This window comes from Perognathus longimembris, chromosome 18 (genome assembly GCF_023159225.1).
Source record: "Perognathus longimembris pacificus isolate PPM17 chromosome 18, ASM2315922v1, whole genome shotgun sequence".
Classification (NCBI taxonomy): domain Eukaryota; kingdom Metazoa; phylum Chordata; class Mammalia; order Rodentia; family Heteromyidae; genus Perognathus; species Perognathus longimembris.
Window position 1 is genome coordinate 18,375,287 of NC_063178.1, and position 25,440 is coordinate 18,400,726.

Consider the following 25,440-nt stretch of genomic DNA (forward strand, 5'->3'; position numbering starts at 1 on the left):
AACATTTTCAGTTTAAATACATGTATCGAATCGAATTATTAGCAAATGATCATCACTTGAAATGGGACACATTTGTTGACTTGTGCTGCTTTTTAAAACAGATTACTGTCATATTTGTATGGCACAAATAAGTCAACTGTACTTCTCAATAATCCATCAAATCAAAGACAGAATGTGTCTGAAGTCTGAAATCCAAAATGAAAAAGATACTGTAACTAACCTAAAGTTTTCTCAGGAAGGCGTCCACCTTCTCAAATGCAGATCTTAGTCTTGGGCTCAAATCCGCATAGTCTTCTCTTGATGAAAAATGCGTCCGAGGTCCCAGAAAACTCTGAGAATTTCTCTCAGTAGGGTTGTTTAAGCTATTCCTGGTAGTAAAAGTTTCAGACGATGTTTGACACAGATGAACTCTTAGATGAAGCTTACAATTTTCATCCTCCAGTCTCTTAATCTTTCTTTCACATCTGCAAAAGGCAAACATCCAGGAATCCATCTTTCCCTGAGTTAGACCCAAAGGACTTATGGCTTTAAGAAAAAAGGTGCAAACACTAACTTTTAAAATTAGCCTTAAGACCAAACTTAAGTTCCTTGAAACAGTATCTTGAAATACACATTGGTTAATGAATGCCAACTGTATAACGTGTAAAATTGTAATTTATTCTAAATAATCACACACACACACACACTCATTCCTGGCAAGTTAATTCCAACACTGTAGGGAGGAGACAAGTGATTGTCAGGGATGTCTGGCTCCACAGTTGTCACTGCTGCCCTCTGGTAGGGCTCTAGAGGATTCCTCATGTAAGTATTACTATCTATGTAAAATCATCTCTGTATTATCATATGTGGACACTTTATCAAGCATAAGTTCAGTGAAACAACATATGATTCTCCTTAAGTAGGTGTTTAAACTACGAATAATAAACTTAGATTACTGGCATTCAGTAAAGCAGGTCAGAGATTATAAATATGCAACCGAGACATTTGCAAGTGCTTGTTTGCACTGTGTTTATCGTCCTTAAGATATCAAACTTTGGCTAGAGGAATACAAGGCAGCAGTTCCAATGGAGAAGATCGCAGAGCCGGTGATACAAAGAACTAAAGTAGCCTTTTGGCAATTGGCACACAGTATGCAATTCTGTTGTCAAAGACATTGCCCCCTTCACAGAAACAAAGGAAGGAATTCCATTTACGGTGTTGAGAATTGAAATTCCCAGTCTTTCCCTGTATAACTTTGAAGGGCATTTTGTCTCCGGGCACTCTCAGTTGTGAATTCAAGTATCACAGTCAGGGAAGACAGACTGTGCCTTCAGCAGAAGTGCTACATCTTTGCACTGATGGTGCAATGTACCAAGAAACACAAGTGAGCTTGAAATTTTCTGTTGAAGGAATACTGACAAGTAATTGTATACAAACAACTGTGCTAATTAGAAAGACAATGACTTCTCTGAAAATGAAGGGGGAAGGCCACTGAGAATAGGAAGAAAAACAGAGCAGCAACCAATAAAGCCCCAAAGTAAACCAAGAGGAGAAACTGTTCTATTCTAATAAGTTAGGAGAAAATTAATGTATTCATAGTATTTTCCAAAGTTGGTCTGTTCAGTTAGGTTCCTCTTCCTAGTAATCTCATGAGTCTGTCATATCAAAACTATTGTAAGGGCTGACCTCAGAACCCGGGTGACTAAATATAAGTTTTACTGCTAAAAGTATAACAGCTCCTAAACCCTGGGGATGACTCTATGCTAGAGGGCTGCACCCCCACCCATGAGACTATTTTGTAGTTTGACATTTAAAAATATAGGGAGCCCTTGTTCCCCCCTGTACCTAGGTAGCAACCATGGTAATGGACAGTCAAAAACGATCCTAGTCATAGACTATCGAAACAACCATACTAAGAGTAGAAATGCCATGGAAACTGTTGGGTTGGTTTACTCATGACTGAGTACTGGATTGTTTTCGCCTGCTCAAGCTTGGGAAAACATGGTGGTAATTGTTAAAATAAAGTTGATAATGAGTCAGCCTGACTGCAAAATTCTGCTTCTGTAAACGGCTTGCTTAACCCATTTGTGACTTGCTCTACCCCCTGCACTAACCCACTGTATCAGTGCTACGTGACCACCTGCTGTCAGTTCCTCATATCAAGGCCAGTTCCCATTATCAAAGCCAAAATAGGTTAACTGATAGGGTAGAGAGCCAATAGAAATAGATCAAGACTTGCTTGCTAAATGCCATCCAATCAATTATCTGCCAAGTTGGAAATACCCTGCCCCTGTTGTAATCACAATAAAAACCCCGCCTATGTGAGGGTCCGGGCTTTCAATCCAGATCAGCTTGGTGATGGTTGAGAGTCCAGGCTCCACCTGCAATAATGACTCTTGTGCGTTTGCATCGGTATGGGCTCCTTGGTGGTCCTTGGGGACTGGAAATCTTAGGCATAACAGCTTGGAGGACTCTTTCCAGAACCCCAAGATCCCAAGACCCTCGAACCAGAGTGTGACACTTGTTTTTCTTTTCTGTTTTGGCGTTCTTAATAACCAGTAACTAATATTCTGTAAGGTTGTCATAAGACTTAGCAGACATGTAAGTGGGTCATCTTGGAAGACCAGGCCCCCTCCTTAGTGGGGAACAAAGTCCCCTCCTCACTTAGTATAGTCAGTAGGAACGAAATGGGCTGCTCCTGGGGCGCAGCAGCCTAAGGCCAACAATCCCTATTCACTTCTTCCTCCTCTGGGCCGAAGGAATTTGTTCACTGAAAATCTGCTTTGTGCCTTTTGTGCGTCTCTTTGGTGTTTGCTTCTGGCTGTTTGTATCTACTTTTCTGAAACTCACATAAGATGGGACAGTCTCAGAAGACTCCCTTTCTCTTCTGACAGACAATTTCAAGGACATGAAAAGCCAGGCACATGACTTGAGTATAGAAGTAAAAATAGGGAAACCAATCACATTTTGTTCTACATCCTGGTCTGGCAGGATTTGCTGGAAAATTCCCTTCCTAGTTAATGCCCTTTTTACCTCCTCAGGAACAGTTTCCAAGAGACACCTGGTCTCTGCTGATATAGAGTTCCAAACAGCCTCCCCAGGTCCCCCCAAGTCTGAAGGACCAAGGGGAAGAGAGATCAGCTTCAAGTAGCCATTTTCTTCCAACTGAAGGTATTTAAAGGCCAATTGATCTGTACAATGCTCTAGTCAAAACTGGGCTCAGACTAGAGTCAAGGACTGGGTGGGCTGAGTCTTAGCCCAGGGAACCCCCAACCAGCTTTCCTCAGCAGAAAAGTACTTAGTGCACTAAAATGTCTTGCTAAAACTAGAAAGCCCTGGTAAATGAGACCGGAGAATGCTAAAATCATTTGTTAAGTTTTGTCTTAAATCTTGGTTATTGCAAGAGTAAGATTGGCATAAATACCTCTTGCCACTGGAAAAAGTATGGCCGACATTTATTTTGCTCGCTTTAAGATCTTTTGCATGTGTATGTGTGTGCAGGTGTGAGTGTGAACATGTTCCAGATGAAAACTGTCAGTATAATGTAAGAATGGGTGAGTTGACGTTCAAAGGTCATCAAGTTCGGGCCTTACCAAATGCTTTAAAGGATTAGTGCATAGTTTAATACAAACAGTTAAAAGGTATCTAAGGATTCTTTAATTTGCAGTTTTAAGTCTGGTATCTTAATGCATAAGGCTATTTAACATGTAATCAAGTTATTTTCTTTAGCAAAAGACATTGGAAATGTGAAATTTATTTTCCTCTGCTGTTAATATTCAGGGCTAAATGTCAGAAATTTGGATATTAATGTTTATCCCTGTTAAAAAAATTGCTTGTGTTTCTCAGGAAGAGATGGAAAAAAAGGCAGAAACCCTTAGGCCAGGCCTGCGAGCCTATCCTCAGGAGTGAGGGGTGATGTGGCAAAGGGGCAGCTTAGCCAGTCCATGGGGTGGGCCAGGCCCTGGGGGAGTCCACACATGGTGGAAAAGCGTAAGCTGGCACAGAGGCAATTCCCCGAGCCCCAAGGAGTAGGATGGGCAAGTGGAGGCTTTTCCTTGTCCCGTATCTTTTCCTTACAGGTGGACATAACATCCTGATGGTAAAATAGGTGTTGTGATGATGCTATTGAAGTCTATAACTGCTCCTTGGGAGGTTTCAAACATTAAAAAAAGTTTTCAGAAGACAGTTCAAAGTTTATCTGGACAATGTAATTTGACTTCTAGGCTATGTTGCAATTTGGATGTATCTTAAAAAAGGGACAAAGATACCAAGTCTGGATTCTTGTCTGTCATTCTGGAATGTGTAATTCTTGCATGGAGGGAAAACTGTCATTTGAGTTCAGAGGTGTTCTAGGCAGTAACGCAGACCGCAGGGAAACAAATGACCCCTTTAAAGCAGCCACCCTGAGGGAACAGACTGTGGCCAGTGCCTCTAGATTTCAGAGTTCTTCAAATACAACTGAAAGCTAAAGTGTAAATATTAAAGCAGAGGTTACTAAAAGAGTTTAGAGATCAAGATGGATTTCTAGATATGAGATTGGAAAATAAAGTTGTCCTAAATGTTTCATTGCAATTGGACAAAAGAAATAATTTAGGCTGCCAAAATGATTGTTTAATTTGCTATTCCAATTTGCCTTGCAGGTTTTATAAATTTCCAGGTAGAACTACAGTCAAGGACAGATGATTCTTACAAGTTTATCAAATGTAACCTTGGCCCTTACCAAGTTCCAGTTAAGATGATGCTTAAAAGCTACTTCTGTGTGGACCATCTTGTTGCTTTAATTGGAGTAAGAGGACTTTTGTAAGATTCATTGATCTGAAAACTGTGGTTCAAAGCCAGCCCAGGCAGAGAAAGGTCCCTGTGAGAGTCTTCATGTGTATTGAGCCAGCAGAGTGCTGGGAACAGAGTTGTGTGGAGCTTAAAGTGGTAGGGTGCTAGCCTAGAACTGAAGAGCTGAGGGACAGCACTCAGGTCCTGAGTCCAAGTCCAGCGACGGATCAAGAGAAATGTCAAAGGTGCATTGACCTCAGCATGGAAAAGGCTGGGACGAAAGAGATGGAGCATCCAGAGGCAGGAAGCCACTGCGTGGATGGCAGCGAGGGTGTCAGATCCTAGAGTCATGTGTGCTTGGCCTTCAAAAGTTCATCAGAGCCAGGAGGTCCTGGAGGAACTTGCCAGTCCTCTGTGATAGTGGGTAGTAAAGCTAAGATTGTCTAATGAAGGGATAGCTTAAAATCCCACCCCCTGCATCTGCTCAAAGCCCTGAGCGGCAGTGAGAATTCTGAGCTCGCACATCTGTTCAGGAAGGAAGCTTGTGGACCTGAGATGGTGTCCTTCCCGAGACCTACCTGATGCCTACTAAGGTAATTTAGGCCTTGTTAGGTTATCAGAGATCTGTTTCCCCAGCCAGTCAGGAAAACGCTTTTGCAAACTGAAATGTTAAAAGGCGACACTGCTGTAGCCCCAAAAGTCTATAACGTTGTTAGAAGTTAAAAGTTGAATGTGATTTCCAGTTTGGAGGAAAGCTCGTAAACTGGACATCTAATCCTGCAGCCTCTCGCTAAAGTAGACTAAGGTGATAGGTTCTTGGCTAGGTCAGGTCAACGCCCCTGAGCCGGCCTGAAGAAGTTACAGAAGAGGAACGATCTTCGCCCATCAGCTCCCTTTAAAAGATGAGGAAGGATAAAGTAGGGAGCCCCCTTCCCCCCTGCTCTCCTCCACTTCCACCCTCCCTTCTCAAAGAAGCCTCAGGCACTAGATGTCCTCTTCCCCCTGAATTCCTGGCAGGGAGGGAGTGGCCAAAGGTTTATCACCAGGTCTTCTGGGGGGCTCCGGAGCGGGCCACCGGAAAGCGCGCAATCAATTTGTCTAAGGTGGGCAAGTTAGACAGGCAGTGGGTGAGTCTCCAGCAGCCTTCAAAGGCTGCTTGTGCTTACCGTCCTTCCGCTTCCATAGATCTAGAGGCTGAGGAAAATTGATAAAGCGGTTCATGTAGCATTTGTGGGACAGGCAGCTCCAGGCATTAGAAGGAATATTAGCAGCAGCAGCGTGCCATGCCAGACCACAAATGAGGCTGGCGGAGTAGCCGCCAAGAGAAAGAGGGCAAGAGGAACGGTGCCAGGAGCCTACAGGGAGGTGATTTACTGAGCTAGAAAGTACCTGCTAGCTTTTCTAGTCACTGTTTCAGGATGGATGGAAGCTTTCCTAACCAAGTGGGAAACAGCACAGAGAGTACAGAAGAAGCTTCTAGAGGAGATAATTCCCAGGTTTGGACTCCCAGTAGCCATAGGCTCAGACAATGGCCCCTCTTTCCTCACTTAGGTAGGGCAGCTATTAGGTAAGTCATTGGGGATTATTAGGAAATTACACTGTGCCCGTCACCCCCAAAGTTCAAGTCAGGTAGAGAGGAAAAGAGAGCTTAACCAAATTAGCCCTTGAGACTGGTGAACACTGGCCGGCCCTCCTCCACCACCCTGTTCACCATCACACCCTAGGAAGCAATGTTCCCGCGCCTCCTCCTTTAGGCACCAGGCTTGGTTGTGAAGCAGTAGCTAAACTGTCCAACCAGCATTTGCTGAAAGGCAACCAGGACTATATTAGGGGGTTCACTAGCCAGGACTTAGGGTGAGCTTCTTGAACCAGGCTAAGCAGAAAGTTGCAGCAGCCCAGCAGGAGGTGTGACATTCTGTGGGAGCCACTGGGAGCCACTGCTGCCTGTGGCTGCCCCACCTCCTCCCATCCCATTGGGGTTCAGATCAAGTACAGCCTGACAGCCATCGGAGCCATCCACCAACTCCTCACAGCTCAAGTGGGTTTGGACATCGGTGAACGCATGCACCCACTGAGACGCTGACCAACTCCCTGGCAGAAGCGGTCCTCCCAAACAGGACAGGTTTCTTTGGAGAGGAAGGCTATCTTGGGGTTAAGCATACCGGAATGAGCAGAGAAACACCAGGAAAGCATGGGATGGGATGAGTCTTTGTGTAACAGGTCCCTGTGGCTGACATTGTTAAAAACCTCGGTAGCAGGACCTTGGAGGTTGATAATAGTCATCTTAATGGTTGGTCCTTGTATTCTTTTTTAAATTAAATGTTATTAAGGTGTCAATAAATTAAGTTGTATTGACAAGGCCAGTGAGTCCATTTCTTCTGATATCTTACACCCTCATTTTTCTTTCTCTTCCCTGGATCAGGTAGGCATATATACAAACCATACCCAGTGTACTAAAATCACATAAAGTAACCATATAGGGTACGCCAAAGGAAATTCACCTAAAACTTCAAAGGTGACATCAACAATAGACTCCACCTGTGTCCTTCTCTTGGGGTTGTTTTTGCTTATCCTGTTCTTATATGATGTGTACACAGCTTTGGAGCTATGGTGATCCTCTGATAGGTCTATTGTAGACCTTTTCATGTTTAGTAGTTGTTTGGTTTTAGATATATAATGTAAGGTCGCTGACCCAAACGTGGAAATACCATTTGACAAGAAGTTTGTTGTTTTGCAGACCTGGTCTCTACTGGTCTTTGTACTCTTAAGAGGCTCACTGCATTTCTAAGAGATCGTGTGAGCGCGGTACAGCTAAGAGTGCTGAGGTCTCCGTATCAGCCCCTGGACAGGAAAGCCATAAAAATGTAGGATAATGAGGGCATGACTGGCCCCCCCAGTAAGCAGTAGAAGAGGAGGGAATGTAAGGGCTGACCTCAGAACCCGCGTGACTAAATATAAGCTTTACTGCTAAAATTATAACAGCTTCTAAACCCTGGGGATGACTCCGTGCTAGAGGGCTGCACCCCCACCCGCGAGACTATTTTGTAGTTTGACATTTAAAAATATAGGGAACCCTGTTCCCCTCTCTACCTAGGTAGCAACCATGGTAATGGAAAGTCAAAAACAATCCTAATCATAGACTATCGAAATAACCATACTAAGAGTAGAAATGCCATGGAAACTGTTGGGTTGGTTTACTTGTGATTGAGTACTGGATTGTTTTAGCCCGCTGAAGCTTGCTTAGTGGTAATGGGAAAACATGGTGGCAATTGTTTAAATAAAGTTGGTACTAGGTCAGCCTGACTGCCAAATTCTGCTTCTGTAAACGGCTTGCTTAACCCATGTGTGACTTGCTCTACCCGCTGCACTAACCCACTCTATCAGTGCTATGTGACCACCTACTGTCAGTTTCTGATATCAAGGCCAGTTCCCATTATCAAAGCCAAAATAGGTTAAGTGATAGGGTAGAGAGCCAGTAGAAATAGGACAAGACGTGCTTGCTAAATACCATCCAATCAAGTATCTGCCAAGTTGGAAATATCCTGGCCCTGTTGTAATCACAGTACAAACCCTGCCTATCTGAGGGTCGGGACTCTCAATCCAGATCCGCTGTGTCAGTGACGGTTGAGAGTCCAGGCTCCAGCTTGCAATAAAGCCTCTTGTGCATTTGCATCGGTATCGGCTCCTTGGTGGTCTTTGGGGACCGGAAATCTAGGCATAACACTATGTTTTACAGTCTACTTAATAAGTTTTGTTTATTTTCTGTGACTCTAAACTTACTCCTGTAATTTATTTGATAGCTGGGAGATTTTAGAGAGTTGTGCTTGCACTGTCGATGTCCAAACAGCGTCCTGATATGCTCGAGCTCTGTTCTGCTCCTAAAGAAAATTGAAGAGTCATTGTTCAATCAATATTTCTTGAACAAGTTCCTATATTCCCTCCGTGGTGTAGAACACTATGAGATATGGGAAAGCCGGTGCTTGGATTTACAGTACTTCTCATCATTATCCACTGCATTTAATCTAAATACTAAATACCTAAGTGCAGTTTTCTCTTGGGGATGACATGAAGTAAGTACTACTGCAGGTGTACAAGAGTATGGATAAAACTTAATAAAATAGAACAAGACCAATCAAATTTGAGAATGAAAACCTGACCTGAATGAAAGTCTATGAGCATGTTCCAATTTGTTTTATTTTTGACGGTTGTCCATTGTGGAGCTTGATCTCAGTGTCTGGGCATTGTCCCTGAATTTTTCTACTCAGGGTACTACTCGACCACTTTGAGCCGCAGCTTCACTTATGGTTTTCTGGAGGTTAACTGGAGAGGAGTCTCAACAGACTTTCCTGTCTGGGCTGGATTTGAACTGCAGTCCTCAGATCTCAGTCTCACGAGTAGCTACTATTAGTTACAGGCCTGAGCCACAGGTGCCTGGCTTGCATGTTATAATCTGTATGAACTATTGTTTTCTAAGAATTTAATCTTATGGCAACTAGATTTCAAACATGAAGTAATTTTTTTTTTTTTTTGGCCAGTCCTGGGCCTTGAGCTCAGGGCCTGAGCACTGTCCCTGGCTTCCTTTTTGCTCAAGGCTAGCACTCTGCCACTTGAGCCACAGCGCCACTTCTGGCCATTTTCTGTATATGTGGTGCTGGGGAATCGAACCAAGGGCTTCATGTATACCAGGGAAGCGCTCTTGCCACTAGGCCATATCCCCAGCCCATGAAGTAATTTTTTTTTTTTTGGGCAGTCCTGGGCCTCGGACTCAGGGCCTGAGCACTGTCTCTGGCGTCTTCCCGCTCAAGGCTAGCACTCTGCCACTTGAGCCACAGCGCCGCTTCTGGCCGTTTTCTGTATATGTGGTGCTGGGGAATCGAACCTAGGGCCTCGTGTATCCGAGGCAGGCACTCTTGCCACTAGTCTATATCCCCAGCCCCCATGAAGTAATTTTTAATAAAAAGAATGTTATTGAATATAAATGTCCTTACAATGTGGGAATAATGTAGAACATATAGAATATGATGTAATATGTAAGATAGAAACATTATATAATTTACTTCTAATAAAGTACATGAAACAATGTGTAAGTCCAAAATATACCTTCCAATAAATGTTTAAGCATATTAGAAATAAACATATTCACCTGTATAAAGTTGGACACTTTTTCTGCTTGTTCACTTATTTCGCTTTCCGTTTTTTGTGTGAGGAATATTCTGTACTGTTCTGTCATAGCTATGGTACACTTGCAACTCTCAGTAAGATGTTTTTGGTCTTCCTTCAGCTTTGTATTCTCCTCAGCCAGTGAATCGTTTTTGCTTTGCAGGGACTGTAACTGCTCTTTGAGGAAATTATTTTCTTCTTCCAGCTGTTGATATTTGCCCATCTGCAGATTCTCTGAGGCAGCAGAAACCTGCATGGTCATCAGCACAGGTTGGTAAAGAAAGGCAAGCTTACACAGATCAATCATGAGTATAGTAAGATACTTAGAATATGCTCCCCTGAATTACGCAGAAAGTCAACTCATTTCAAATGACTACAAGGTTAAAGTGCATTCCCTCCATCGATCAGCTTTGTCATAAAACATTTGTGCTTGGTCTTGCACTTCTGTCTCCTAGTTTTCTTGTTTTTTTTCTTTATAGAATGACTCTAATTCCAACCTTAGAATTCCAATTCCACTTAAAGAGAGTGCAATCTATGCTGTCTAAAATTATAAGCCGTATTCTAATCTTCAAGTGTTTTTAATGTAAATCTGAATTTCATGCCAGAAAATGATGACTTTTGGCAAGTAACTATGTATGACATGTCCCAGTATAGAAGTTTAGTGATATAATCTACGCATGGTTTTGAACAAAATGGACTGGATTCAATTACATGATTTTGTAATTGTCTGATTCTTGCCACAAAGCAGGGAGAATTCTAAGCCAAACAAGTAAATAATTGTACCTTTTCAAGAGCACGAAGTTGTGAAGAAGTGATTTCCTTTGCAATAGGGTTTGATTGGTGAGATGATTCTCAAGCTTGACTCTCTCTCTCTCTCTATATATATACACATATTTATACATATATGTGTATATATATATATATGGGGGCATTCCTCCTATAATTTTACTTTATCTGAATAGGACCTAGCCTTTGAGAATGCTCTCTAGTGAACAGAATGTGATGAATTTACTGTTTTATTTCAAACATTAAATTAGAAAAAGTTTAGAAACAGCAAGAAAACTTCCTCTCATTGGGAAGTTTGCCTTCAGAATCTCACCACTACACTACACTGTGAAGAAGCCCACATGTGGATTCCTTCAATGGCTGCTGTCACCCAGACATGTAGAGCAAGGCTTTTGGTGACACAGTCATCCCATACAATGCAGAGTGTAGAGAAATGGGCTGACTTCACTACTGATTCAATTCCAAATGGAAACACATTAATGTTGCACTGAAACTCCACATTAAGAGGTGGATTGTTCTAGGTAAACAAATGGGACGGGAATGCACAATAAACATGAATAGAAACCCATAATCTGCCAGCTATCTTAAAGCCAGTATGTAGAGGAAAAGGAATAGATAACTAGTATAAAAATAACTATGCTAACCATTACAAGCGTAATGAATCAAAACCGCAATTTACAGCCTCATTTAATGTGACTTTTCCCCTTCATTTAAAAAAATATTCTTTATGTATTTGTACAAGGGGGCTTCAATTCAGGCTATCAATTTATAAGTACAAAAATCGTGACCAATGTCACCCCTCCTATTGTACTTCATCTGTCTCAAACCTAACTATCCCTTTAAGCGAATCCTTTTCTTTTCTGAAGCTGTAGGGATCTTGTTAACTATGAGACTTTGGAGAGAAGCAACTAGGATCCCAAAATGCCACATTGGAGCGATCCATTGGGCAAATGGAGCTTCCACACTTGCACCCATTTGGCTAGTCCTTTGCGGAACTCCAGGCTCTGCTGGGATATGACTTTTCTGTGGGGCTGTTTGTGTTCTTAGTCATCCCCAACCAGGAAAACAAGGCCAACTACCTGGTGATCATGCCATCGGTAGAATGTTAACACTGTTTAGAATTGGTTTGGACATTTCCCTTATGTTTGATTGTATGCTTCATGTGTGGTGCTCTATCTATTCTATCAAGAAAGCAAAAGCCCACTTTGGGATATATCTCAACCAAGTGGCCCATTTATACTTAAACCTCTCAAAGAAAAAATGTAAGATTTCATCACAAAACAACACAGCCTGTGTACATTTTAGGAAATGAGAAAAGGTAAATTTCAAATAAAACTTTAGGTTATTATGTAGTTGTTTTATTTTAAAACATTCCATCAAACAGAAGTGAAATAAAGTGCTGTATTAATAGACTTTTGTAACATAAACAGTACATGTAAGGAGTCACAAAGGTTTTGCACTGTTCTACCTTAGAGATTTCTTTGTATCGCTTGGTCTGAAGTTTTGCCCTGTATAGTTTATGAGTCAGCTTTGCAAATTCTTCTGTCTGTGACTCATATGTGCTTCTCATGAGCCGTAACTCCTCTTTGAGGACACCCATTTCCTTTGACAGCTGTTCACATTTGGAGGATTGGATGTGCACATTTTCATCCTGCATGATACATAAGTGTAGGTAGGTAAAGAAGGAATTCCCGTGGCAACTGTATAACACAAAACGAGTTATAAATATTGTCAGATTCTTAGAATGGAGTCCCTTGAAGAACTCAGAAAAACAACCAATTTCAAAGTAATGTTGATTCACCCAATGGCTGTAGTAGAAACCTGATTTTGCCTTCAGACGTGTGAAGGAATAAGCCAGTTGTCAGGGTCAAGTCACCCCAGCTGATACACAGGGTAGAGAAATGGGCTAATCTCATTGTTGTTGATTAAATTTCACGTTGTGAACACTTTAATAATGTTACTGTAGAATTCCACACAGGGAGAAGTATTGTTCCATGTAAACAAGTAGGACAGAAATCCACAATAAATATGAAGTAGAAATTCTCAACCTGTCAGTTATCTTTGTGCTGGTAGGGAGCACAAAATGAATTGATAAGTAAATGTGCTACCGATGACATTTTAGCTTCTAAACTATAAGCATGTTTCCGTTACCGCAAGTTTTCTTTCTCATGGTTCTGTCTTCCTTGTCTTAATGTCCTTGTCTTAACTCGGGGCCTGAGCACTGACCCTGGCTCCTTTGGCTCAAGGCTAGCTCTCTACCACTTGAGCCACAGAGCTGCTTCTGTGTTTGTCTGTATCTGTGGTGCTGAGGAATCGAACCCAGGGAGTCACGTATACGAGGCAAGCACTCTACCACTAGGCATATTCTCAACCCCGTACATAGTAATTTTCTATGGTGCTGTTGGTGTGGTTCAGTGTCCAAAGCTAGGGAAACTAGGCTATTCATCCACGCCTGTTGCCCTTGGCCTTTGGAAGAAGTTTCATATTTGTTGAGATTGGTTCTGTTATGCTTAATTGGATTTTTTATGTTTGGTGCCATTTATTTCCTACTGAAAAATAACCCCCAAACTTTGAGACACAGTTTGACAAAACGGTCCCTCAAAGTTAAACCTTACAAAAACAAAGATTTTTTCACAACCCAGCTTGGCTTGTATATAGCAAATAGAATGACGATAGATAAATTGTAGTCAAACTTTAAATAATCTCACAATTTTTATATTTTAAATTATTCTGTAAGTGCCACAGGTTAGTATAGCCACTTTCTCTATGAAATGGCAGTGTTTCTAGAAATGTAACAGCATGTTTGGTGTTCCAGTGATGAATGGCTTGCGTCTGTCTCATTCACGTGGGAAGGGGCTAAGCGTCAAAGTGACAGAGCATCTTGGGCTTACACCGTGGCGTGCTGTGATTGCAAATGAAAAACTCTGAGTACTGAGTAGTGGCAAGAATTCTAAGTGGGGTGAAAATAAAATTATTGCATGTCCTTAGCATGTCCTTGTTCTGGAGCACAGTCTCTAGATTGCTTCCATGAACACATAGCGTGTAGGACAACCTGGAACACCAATATAAGGGATACACTGTGGTCAAAGTGGCTCCATGTGAGTTTCAGTAGAAGAGAGACAGAGAAAGGACGCGAGAGACACAGAGAGAAAGGCATTCCGTAGCCGACTTCTTGCCCTTAGGAGCCACCACCCCTGTGAGGAAATGCACACACAAAGGAAGTCCACCCAGAGGCCAGCAGCACTCAGATAAACAGACATGGGGGAGGAAAACCTCCAGTGGACTCCTACCAAGCAGTTCTCAAGCAGTCTCACGAGAACCACAAGGAACGGCATGAGTACAAGTTTCCTCAGCAAGTGTCTCCCAAACCACAGACTTAGGAAGAAAGCAAGTCCCTTGAGATAGAAGATTTGGGGTAAGTTTTAGAAAGTTATGACAGAAAAGTGGATTCAACAGTTCAATGTATTCTCAGTTAATTCAATTGTATTTAGTAAGAACAATTTTTATACTTATTTTTACTGTTTATCATTCAAGTGATATGCAGAGGGAGTACAGTTACATACATAAGGTAGTGAGTGCATTTCTTGCCAAACTTGTAGCCTCAACCCTCATTTTTCTCCCACCTTCCCTCCTCCACTATTCCTAGTTCACAACATACTGTCTTGTAAGGACAATTTTTGGAAACACTTTTCCCATTATGTTCTTGTTCTATAAGTGATTTGGAGATTAGAAAAACACCCATTCCTTGGAGCTGCCCTGCTCTGAGTGCAAGTGTACCTTTCCTACTACCTGTTTCACCTCCAAGCTCAACTCTTCTCTACATTATCCAAATCCTTTCCCTTTGAAGTTACATTGGCTGTATGGAATTTTCTAGTTTCAGGAGTGCTCCAGGCTCTGCTAACTCATTAATGAGTTAGCAGAGGGGAGTAAGGCAGAGAAATTGCTTGGGGCTACCAACATTCTGTTTGTCTTTATTGGATTTCTGGGAGTTATTGAAGTAGGAAGGCTTCAACGAAGGTGACTAGTTCAACTAATGATCACATTCAGCATGGCCCCTTCAACTTGATCAGTTATACATTCCATCCTCCTTCAAGTTCACTTCTTGTATACAGTAGCCTCGAGGGCCACTACCAGGTTTGGATAATTTCTCTGCATAGCCAATCTCCTACACGTTATGTTTCCCCCTGGGATTCTGAAGGTACATTGAGATTTCCTAGTTTCAGGAGTGCACCAGGCTCTTCCTTGTCCACACTTAGTGCATCACCACACGTAGTTCGTCCTGCTATTAATAAAGTTAGGAACGTGACAGCATTATGGAAGATTAATTACCTCACTCACGTTTACCTTTGAACCATTCAGTTCCATATCTGGTGGTGTCATATCTGTTTCAAGCTGTATTTTCACGTGGAGTTTGTTAGTATGCTCTTCTTCGGGAACATTTTCATGAGATGCAGTAGTTTCTTCGTTGCTTTCCTCTTTTCCTCGGCATTTACTGTGAATAAGTGCGATCATCTTAACATTTTGATTAATAAAGGGAAAGGTCACTTTGTGAGCTCTCTTGTCAGATATCGATGTGACATTGCATAAGATCAAGCACATATGATGTGTAGAAAACTTTGCACACTTTCCGTGTATAATGCAAGGAGAATTGAGAGATCTTAGGAAGGACAATGAGACAACATAAAATGTTCATTATTAGACTGTAATACAAGCAACAGACACGAAGAATTCCACTGGTCTGCTCACATCCCATCTGATTGGGAAAGGATATTATCTCCTTAGGGCTTAAAGAACTCCTAAAGTTATTAAGAAGTTCAAGAAAGTTGTGATCTAAAAATCTAAGAGATTAATGGATGGTTTTTATGCTAACTTGGCTTTGTTCAAGCAGGAAAAGCAGGTCACTACTATCAAAGATGTGGCCCTGCTTGCAACCCATGCATAGGGAGAGGTTATACATTGAGTAGAGTAGACACTGCACAGATCTCTAAGAATAAAGATGCTGAAGGAGCTGGAGAGACTATAAATCAGTATCAGAACATGTTCCTCATATGTGCAGAACTCTTGGGTCAGTCCCAGTACCACTAGAAAGCAAGGCATGAGATGAAGAACCCACACCATTGCTATGTCCTGCTGTGCTAGCCTTCTGCATGATATCTGCCAGCTGAAGTCACTAACTCAGCCATCCAAAACTGAGCTGGAGAAGGAAACAGCAGCAGATGTAAATAGCATGGGAAAATTATCTGTTTTAGCCCTCAAGGAGACCATAAGGGGTATTATCATGTAGTCTTAATTAGTGCAGCCACAGCAAAAATTGATTTGGATAGTTCAGTCCACCCAATAGTATCTCTAGCAGAGATGTCAATACCTTGCTTAGGCAGAATCCTGACAATATTTTGAGATGCACAGTTTACAGTAAGATTAAGGGCTACTAAAGTAGTAATTTCATAGCCTGGTTTCTCTTCAGATTGTATAAATCGTTTGCCTTTTACTATGATAACTATTTATCTTCACACTCAAAATTTTAAGTGAATATAATTTCTACAATAGATAATGAGCTATATATTATCAATACAATTAATTCCTATCTGTGTATATTTGAAGATTTCCACAGATTAAACAATGTAAGTATTCCAAAGCTCAGTCATTTATGTTTGCGCATTCTCACTAATGTCAAAACAGAGAAACTTGCCCACAACAAATGATGTGGTAGTAATTCTAATGAAAACCTTTTTGAAGGTAATTTCAATACTGAGGTAATTCTTTGAGGTAGAAAACTATTTCAAATGGAAATGTTCTTCATTTCCTTGGAGTCAAAGTAAAATGAATACAGTCTCTTGGCTGCTCAAATCACTATCAGTTTTGAAAGTAATGTAATGAGAATTAGGTTATAGTAGTGTCTGTAAGAAGGTAATCGGTGAGCTACTTCTAGGACATAAAATTCATTGTACATGTGCAACTTTCCAATCACTGATAAACGTATACTAACCACTTTTTGGAAATGAGGAAATATAAATTGTATTTCCAAGATGATTGATACAGCAAGTATGAAATCTATGAACTAAATTAACTCATTTGTGTGAATATAAAGCCTGTCTTTCCTTTCTGTGTCACCCAACAATAACCTGTAATCACTGAAGGAAAACCATCCCTTATTTCTCACTCTCATGTCCATTAAAATAAAAACTCATTAGATCACATTGAAATCAACAACATTAAGGCACATTAGAAATAGAAGTGAAAAACAATTGAATGGAGTATATAGAAACAGTTACTAACCAGCTTGTGATGCTATATTATTAATATTAGTAAAGAAAGAAGTAATCTCTAAAACAAAAAATGCTTCTGGAGTTTCTGTTTATGCTTCATTTTGCATTTGTAAAGAAAACACAAGACAGTACCAATGATGAAATTTTGTGTAATTGTTAAGAATTCATTGTGAGCCCTATAAGTAAACTACAAATATGAATTATACAAATGACTTGAGCTTCCATTAAGAATACAAAGCATCAATGCATACTGAGGGTATTATGAATCCTCCCAAACAGTGTAAACTACATGCGGTAATTTACATAAATGCTTTTATTTGAAGTATTCAAACTTGATTTGGCACACTTAGTGACTCACATCTGTAATCCTAGCTACTCAGGAGACAGAGGTCAGGACCACAATTTGTAGCCAGCTTGGGCAGATGTGTCTGAGACTCTCCCTAACTAAGCACCAAAATCCAGAGGGGCAGTTGTGGCTCAAATGGGAGAACGCTTGCCTTGAACAAAACACTTGCGGGCAGCTACCAAGCCTTAATAGGACACACACACACACACACACACACACACACACACACACACACAAGAATTCTTCAACACAGGGTCTGGGTCTTGCTATGGTGCCTTCTACTGCTTGAGTCCTGACCCGAGGCCCTTTTGCTTTCTTTCCTGTTTGAATAGTGTCTCCCTCTTGCTGAAACTACAATCCTCCTAAACCTTCCCTCTCAATTAATTAGCTAGGGCTTTAGTTTAAAGCCATTATGCCCAGCTTAAATAAAAGCTTTTAACCCTGCAACTCACTTGGTAGGTTGTATGATTTAGTATTTTCCCTACTTAGTATTTCTGAATTGAGTGATTGTTTCCCATCTAGAATACATGCAAGGTCATGAAAAACTGATCAAATAGCCATACTTTTCCATGTCATCAACTTCGCCTTCATTTTCTTCATTCTTTAATGTTGTTTCTGTCTTCTGGTGTTCACATTCCTTTTCAGGAGTGGTAATTTCCAAGGCTTCATCCTATGAAACAATAATAAATATTTATATTTACCCTATGTTACATTTCCTAAGAGAATAGGAAAATTCAATGCAAGATCCTGTGTGGGTAAACACTCAATACAGAGAGTAAAGATCTATTAAAATCATCTTTGTGACTCTCTGGCCCCCTCCTCTAGGAAAGCCTCCCTAGCTCCCATGGGTGAGTGTCCACATGAACCCTGGTACACTGTGAAAATTCCCTAGAAATTTACTGCCCCCTCAAACTTCAGTTGCTTCAGAGCATTTGTCGTGTAGTTCCTATATAGTTTCTGGGCTTACAGCAGAGGATCACAAGAAACCAATAGCTATGATGCTAAGTGAAATGAACTCCATTTTATTGAAATGATTGTTATATCAAAGGTGTAACTACTTTCAACATCCCATGTGTATCTGTAGTTTCTACTATTGATGATGTTTTTGTGTCACCCTCTTGTGATTGTAGCTACACTATCTCTGTAATCTTATCTGAGTATACAGGAAACCGTGTATACTGGTACTAGAATTAGGAAATTGAAAGGGAATACCAAAATTGAGAGACTAAGTGTAAAATAAGAGAAACAACAACAAAAGCAATACTTGCAAAACTGTTTGGTGTAAGTGAACTGAACACCTCAGGGGGCATAGGGGAAGGGGAGGGGGGTATAAAGGACAAGGTAACAAACAGTACAAGAAATGTATCCAATGCCTAACGTATGAAACTGTAACCTCTCTGTACATCAGTTTTATTATAAAAATTTGAAAAAAAAAGTTTCAGGGCTTACAAATAGCCTGACTGCTACTGGGCAGGATACTTTCATTATAAAAGAAACCTGTAAGTTCTGACCTACATAGGAAATTTAAAATACCTTATGACCACTCTGCTTTATCGAATTTTCCTGTGCTCATTACTATGTAGTCCATCTGTATCCAGTTACTCCAGTTAAGTGGAGGAATATTTTCCTAAGTCTTCTAAGAACAAACTATTGAAAGGGTTGCTTCTCTAACTGTTGGTTCCTCATACCTCCACCCTTTTGCATCTGTAAAGTGTGGGGCAGTTACCAAATCCTCCCTGGGAAATAGTCTGTACAGAGTTGCCAAAATGATCAGTACACTGGAGCCATTTCTCAAGTGGTGGAAATGTCAAACAATCAAACAGGACAAAGTTAGAGGAACTTGCCTCATATGCTCAGTAGCAGAAAAGTTAAAAAAAAATTCACATTGGATTATCCGACTCTATCGGATTTTTGGTGCTTAGCACTTCCAGGCTGATGATGTCTGATCTGTGTCAACATAACAGACACAATGGATGGGCTACCAGAGTTGAAGTCATTTAAAAATGCAATTGGCTAACATGCAGATTCAGAAAACTCTGCTTCTCCCTGACTCTTGGTGGATGACCTGAGTATCCACAGGAAACTTGAAATTCACAGAGGGTCAGCTTCTATTTAGCAAAAGACAATGCCAACATGTTTCTCAAGACTGTTTAAATGGGAGTGAAAGACTGTAGGTTGGAAGGAAAAGGGTGTCTTTCTGGAAGCCCAGAGACAAGGCCAGTAATATTTCTTTTATGTTCTAAGAGATGAAAAAACCAAAGCATAGCAAAGGAAAATTAGGCTTATATGGATGGAAATAAAAGGATCAAGAGAGCAACATATGATCTGCTCTGAAGTTTTGAGTTCCTGAGTGACATATATGGACATGTATCAATCCTGTGTCCCTTATGTCTAGGAGCAGTATCTGAGTCTTGAGAAAATCCTCAAATATCCATGCCTGGTACATCTAAAATATTTGAAAAGTTGGGACCTTAGAGGCGACGTGGATGTGAAAATTTGTTATCTTTCTGTTAGTCAGTGTGCGCAATAATTCTTCTGGAGAACAACAGGAAACAAGAGACATTGCATTCTCATCTCTCATCTACTGAGTGAATTTCTTTCATGCCTTGGAGGTACAGGGACAATCGCTTACTGACAACTCTTACAATCCCTAGGTAGAGCTAGAGTAGGGACTATTGTTCAATTTACGATGCAATTCCATTCAAAATTACACACTATCTGCCACCTCTTAGAAATCACATTTCAGTAATGAGAATTCCACTTATCTTAAGGGGCTTTAAGTGTCAAAGAATCTATCGCAGGAATCAGTTTAGCTTTTCTCTGCGTTTGCACAAAATTCCAGTTAAGTCACATATTCTGGTCAACTAAGAATCCTCCTAAATACATTTCTTGAGATGATTGTATGGCAGTCTTTCTCAACCTGAGCATTGTTATACACCAAATGAAAGGCCACTGTATCCATACACGACCACTACATGGACAAGTAAGCAGGAAATTTTGTAAGATGATTATTTTCTGAGGAGGTAGGGAGGATGTGCACTAAAAAGAGCCAACTTTATCTTTTTATTGATGGAGAACCTGGTCGTGAACCCCAAAGCCAACAGCAGAATCCAGAGGGGAAGAAGGACAGTTAGGAGAGGAAGGCAGGAAGAGACAGAGAGGGGCCTGATACAGCATCAGGAATGGAACCCAGATGTCAGCAGGTAATTAAACAACCTGCCCTGGTGCCCGCAAACGCAGCCTTGAGAAAAACAAAGCCCAAAAGGGCACAAAGGAGGACGGCATGGCCAGCAACATGGGAGGGGCAGGGATCTGAGGGGAGAGGCTGGGGAGCCTCAAGTGGTTTTGGAAAGAATATTGGGCTTTTCTGTGCCCTCCCCATCTCCCCGGAAGGTGGAGAGAGGAATTCCTCCCAGGACAGAGTCAGAAGAGGAACAATCTCCTCTGGGGTCCTTGCGGCCCAGGACAAGAGGGAGTTTCGCAAGGGCTGCCATCCGGGCACTTGGCCATCGCAGTTTGTTTTAATGAGTTAGCAGAGGGGAGTACGCCAGAGAAATTGCTTGGGGCTACCAACATTCTGTTTGTCTTTATTGGATTTCTGGGAGTTATTGAAGTAGGAAGGCTTCAACGAAGGTGACTAGTTCAACTAATGATCACATTCAGCATGGCCCCTTCAACTTGATCAGTTATACATTCCATCCTCCTTCAAGTTCACTTCTTGTATACAGTAGCCTCGAGGGCCACTACCAGGTTTGGATAATTTCTCTGCATAGCCAATCTCCTACACGTTATGTTTCCCCCTGGGATTCTGAAGGTACATTGAGATTTCCTAGTTTCAGGAGTGCACCAGGCTCTTCCTTGTCCACACTTAGTGCATCACCACACGTAGTTCGTCCTGCTATTAATAAAGTTAGGAACGTGACAGCATTATGGAAGATTAATTACCTCACTCACGTTTACCTTTGAACCATTCAGTTCCATATCTGGTGGTATCATATCTGTTTCAAGTTGTGTTTTCACGTGGAGTTTCTTAGTATGCTCTTCTTCGGGAACATTTTCATGAGATGCAGTAGTTTCTTCGTTGCTTTCCTCTTTTCCTCGGCATTTACTGTGAATAAGTGCGATCATCTTAACATTTTGATTAATAAAGGGAAAGGTCACTTTGTGAGCTCTCTTGTCAGATATCGATGTGACATTGCATAAGATCAAGCACATATGATGTGTAGAAAACTTTGTACACTTTCCATGTATAATTTAAGGAGAAATGAGAGATCTTATGAAGGACAATGAGAATACATAAGATGTTCATTATTAGACTGTAATACAAGCTACAGACACGAAGAATTCCACTGGTCTGCTCACATCCCATCTGATTGGGAAAGGATATTATCTCCTTTGGGCTTAAAGAACTCCTAAAGTTATTAAGAAATTCAAGAAAGTTGTGATCTAAAAATCTAAGAGATTAATGGATGGTGTTCTGCTTACTTGGCTTTGTTCAAGCAGGAAAAGCAGGTCACTACTATCAAAGATGTGGCCCTGCTTGCAACCCATGCATAGGGAGAGGTTATACATTGAGTAGAGTAGACACTGCACAGATCTCTAAGAATAAAGATGCTGAAGGAGCTGGAGAGACTATAAATCAGTACCAGAACACGTTCCTCATATGTGCAGAACTCTTGAGTCAGTCCCAGTACCACTAGAAAGCAAGGCCTGAGATGAAGAACCCACACCATTGCTATGTCCTGCTGTGCTAGCCTTCTGCATGATATCTGCCAGCTGAAGTCACTAACTCAGCCATCCAAAACTGAGCTGGAGAAGGAAACAGCAGCAGATGTAAATAGCATGGGAAAATTATCTGTTTAGCCCTCAAGGAGACCATAAGGGGTATTATCATGTGGTCTTAATTAGTGCAGCCACAGCAGAAATTGATTTGGATAGTTCAGTCCACCCAATAGTATCTCTAGCAGAGATGTCAATACCTTGCTTAGGCAGAATCCTGACAATATTTTGAGATGCACAGTTTACAGTAAGATTAAGGGCTACTAAAGTAGTAATTTCATAGCCTGGTTTCTCTTCAGATTGTATAAATCGTTTGCCTTTTACTATGATAACAATTGATCTTCACACTCAAATTTTTAAGTGAATATAATTTCTACAATAGATAATGAGGTATACATTAACAATATAATATTTTCTATCTGTGTATAGTTGAAGATTTCCACAGATTAACCAATGTAAGTATTTGAAAACTCAACTATTCATGTTTGTGCATTCTCACTAATGTCAAAACAGAAAAACTTCTCCCACAACAAATTTTGTGGTAGTAATTCTAGTGAAAACATTTTTAAAGGTATTAACAATACTGAGTCATTCTCTGAGGTAGATAACTATTTCAAATGGAAATGTTCTTCATTTCCTTGGAGTCTGATAAAATATATTGTAATACATAGTAAGCTCAAAGTAAAATGAATACAGTCTCTTTGCTGCTCAAATCACTATCAGTTTTGAAAGTAATGTAATGAGAATTAGGTTATAGTAGTTTCTGTAAGAAGGTAATCGGTGAGCTACTTCTAGGACATAAAATTCATTCTACATGTGCAACTTTCCAATAACTGATAAACATATACTAAACACTTTTTGGAAATGAGGAAATATAGATAGTATTTCCAAGGTCATTGATACAGCAAGTATGAAATCTATGAACTAAATTAACTCATTAGTGTGAATATAAAGCCTGTCTTTCCTTTCTGTGTCTCCCAACAATAACCTGTAATCACTGAAGGAAAACCATCCCTTATTTCTCACTCTCATGTCCATTAAAATAAAAACTCATTAGATCACATTAGAAATCAACAACATTAAGGCACGTTAGAAATAGAAGAGAAAAACAATTGAATGGAGTATATAGAAACAGTTGGTAATCAGCTTGTGATGCTATATTATTAATATTTGTAAAGAAAGGAGTGATCTCTAACACACAAAAAGGCTTTTGGAGTTTCTGTGTATGCTTCATTTTGCATTTGTAAAGGGAACATAAGACAGTACTATGATGAAAATTTTGTGTAATTAAGAATTTCATTCTGAACCCTATAAGTAAACTACAAATATGAATTATACAAATGGCTTGAGCTTCCTTTAAGAATATAAAGCATCAGTGCATACTGAGGGTATTATGAATCCTCCCAAACAGTGTAAACTACATGCTGTAATTTTCATAAATGCTATTATTTGAAGTATTCAAACTTGATTTGGCACACTTAGTGACTCACATCTGTAATCCTAGCTACTCAGGAGACGGAGATCAGGATCACAATTTGTAGCTAGCTTAGGCAGAAATGTCTGAGACTCTCCCTAACTAAGCACCAAAATCCAGAGGGGCAGTTGTGGCTCAAATGGGAGAACGCTAGCCTTGAACAAAACACTTGCGGGCAGCTACCAAGCCTTAATAGGACACACACACACACACACACACACACACACACACACACACAAGAATTCTTCAACACAGGGTCTGGGTCTTGCTATGGTGCCTTCTACTGCTTGAGTCCTGACCCAAGGCCCTTTTACTTTCTTTCCTGTTTGAATAGTGTCTCCCTCTTGCTGAAACTGCAATCCTCCTAACCCTTCCCTCTCAATTAATTAGGTAGGGTTTTAGATTAAAGCCATTATGCCCAGCTTAAATAAAAGCTGTTAACCCTGCAGCTCACTTGGTAGGTTTTATGATTTAGTATTTTCCCTACTTAGTATTTCTGAATTGAGTGATTGTTTCCCATCTAGAATACACGCAAGGTCATGAAAAACTGATCAAATAGCCATACTTTTCCATGTCATCAACTTTGCCTTCATCTTCTTCATTCTTTAATGATGTGTTGCTCATGTGTTGTTCATCTTCCTTGGCAGCATTGCTAATTTCTAACAGGATATCCTATGAAACAATAAAAAATATTTATATTTACCTTAGGTTATATTTCCCAAGAGAACTGGCAAATTCAATAAAAGATCCAGTGTGGGTAAGCACTCAATACAGAGAGTAAAGATCTAGTAACATCATCTTGGTGACTCTCTGGCCCAGTCCTCTAGGAAAGCCTCCCTAGCTCCCATGGGTGAGTGTCCACATGAACCCTGGTACACTGTGAAAATTCCCTAGAAATGTACTGCTTGCTCAAACTTCAGTTGCTTCAGAGCATATGCCATGTAGTTCCTACTAAGTTTCAGGGCTTACAAATAGCCTGCCCGCTACTGGGCATGATACTTTCATTATAAAAGAAACCTGTAAGTTCTGGCCTCCATAGAAAATTTAAAATACCTCATGACCACTCTGCTTTATGGAATTTTCCTGTGCTCATGACTATATAGTCCATCTGTATTCAGTTACTCCAGTTAAGTGGAGGAATATTTTCCTAAGTCTTCTAAGAACCAATTATTGAAGGGGTTGCCTCTCTAACTGTTGTTTCCTCATGCCTCCACCCTTTTGCATCTGTAAAGTGTGGGGCAGTTACGCAATCCTCCCTGGGAAATAGTCTGTACAGAGTTGCCAAAATGATCTGGCAATCTTTCTACGTGTATATGGAATATATATATATGTTTATACAAAATAATATATCCATATCCATTGCTTTCTATAAAGTGCAGTTTGCTTAAGTGTTTGTGCATATGTGTTTGTGCATGTGTGTGTGTATTTCTACCATGGTGGAAACGTCTATGTAGATAGATAGAGATGTGTATGTGCTAAGTAGTGATACTTGTATTTCAAGCACTTCAAAGTAAATTGGGGTGATAGATACCTTTCTGATGTTGTCCACGTAGGCCCCAAATGCCACCAGTTTCGCAGCTATCCTGATGTTCCCCACAGAAACGGCGTGCTGGAGGGCACTTTTCCCACAGGCATCTCTCCTGTTTGGGTTAGCACCATGTTCCAGCAGAATACACACACAGTCCTCTTGTTGGCACTGGGTAGCCTGTTGGGATAGCGTCAGAAAGCGAGTGGTCAGGTCACACGTGGTCTGCTAGTTAGTTCTGGTTCAAGGAGGAAGGTTCCCCGTCATCCCTGTATTGGTGTGGTAAGCGGGTCAACCAAGTCCCTCTCAGGTGGCGACGGTTGGGTCCTAGTTACCTTCATCAGAGCTGTGTTGC

General features: G+C 40.8%; 1 protein-coding gene across 1 annotated transcript; it reads right to left on the bottom strand.

Moving 5' to 3' along the window:
- Positions 1-220: 220 nt before the first annotated feature.
- On the bottom strand, positions 221-25,161 carry LOC125366877 (synaptonemal complex protein 1-like). The gene is made up of 7 exons (XM_048367599.1): positions 25,092-25,161; positions 24,126-24,232; positions 21,268-21,415; positions 12,164-12,346; positions 9,893-10,159; positions 8,530-8,627; positions 221-464 (listed from the first exon to the last, which is right to left on the bottom strand). Exons 2-7 carry the CDS (start codon positions 24,182-24,184, stop codon positions 221-223), a joined length of 999 nt encoding a protein of 332 aa, XP_048223556.1. The 5' UTR covers positions 24,185-24,232; positions 25,092-25,161.
- Between the last annotated feature and the right edge of the window lie 279 nt (positions 25,162-25,440).

Coding starts and splice junctions, on each gene's coding strand:
- LOC125366877 (XM_048367599.1), bottom strand. CDS start 24,184: ATGAGCAACACATCATTAAAGAATGAAGAAGATGAAGGCAAAGTTGAT. Junction 21,416..24,125: donor AAAGTTGATGACATGGAAAA/GTATGGCTATTT, acceptor ACTTATTCACAG/TAAATGCCGAGGAAAAGAGG. Junction 465..8,529: donor CTATCAAATAAATTACAGGA/GTAAGTTTAGAG, acceptor TGCCTTTTGCAG/ATGTGAAAGAAAGATTAAGA.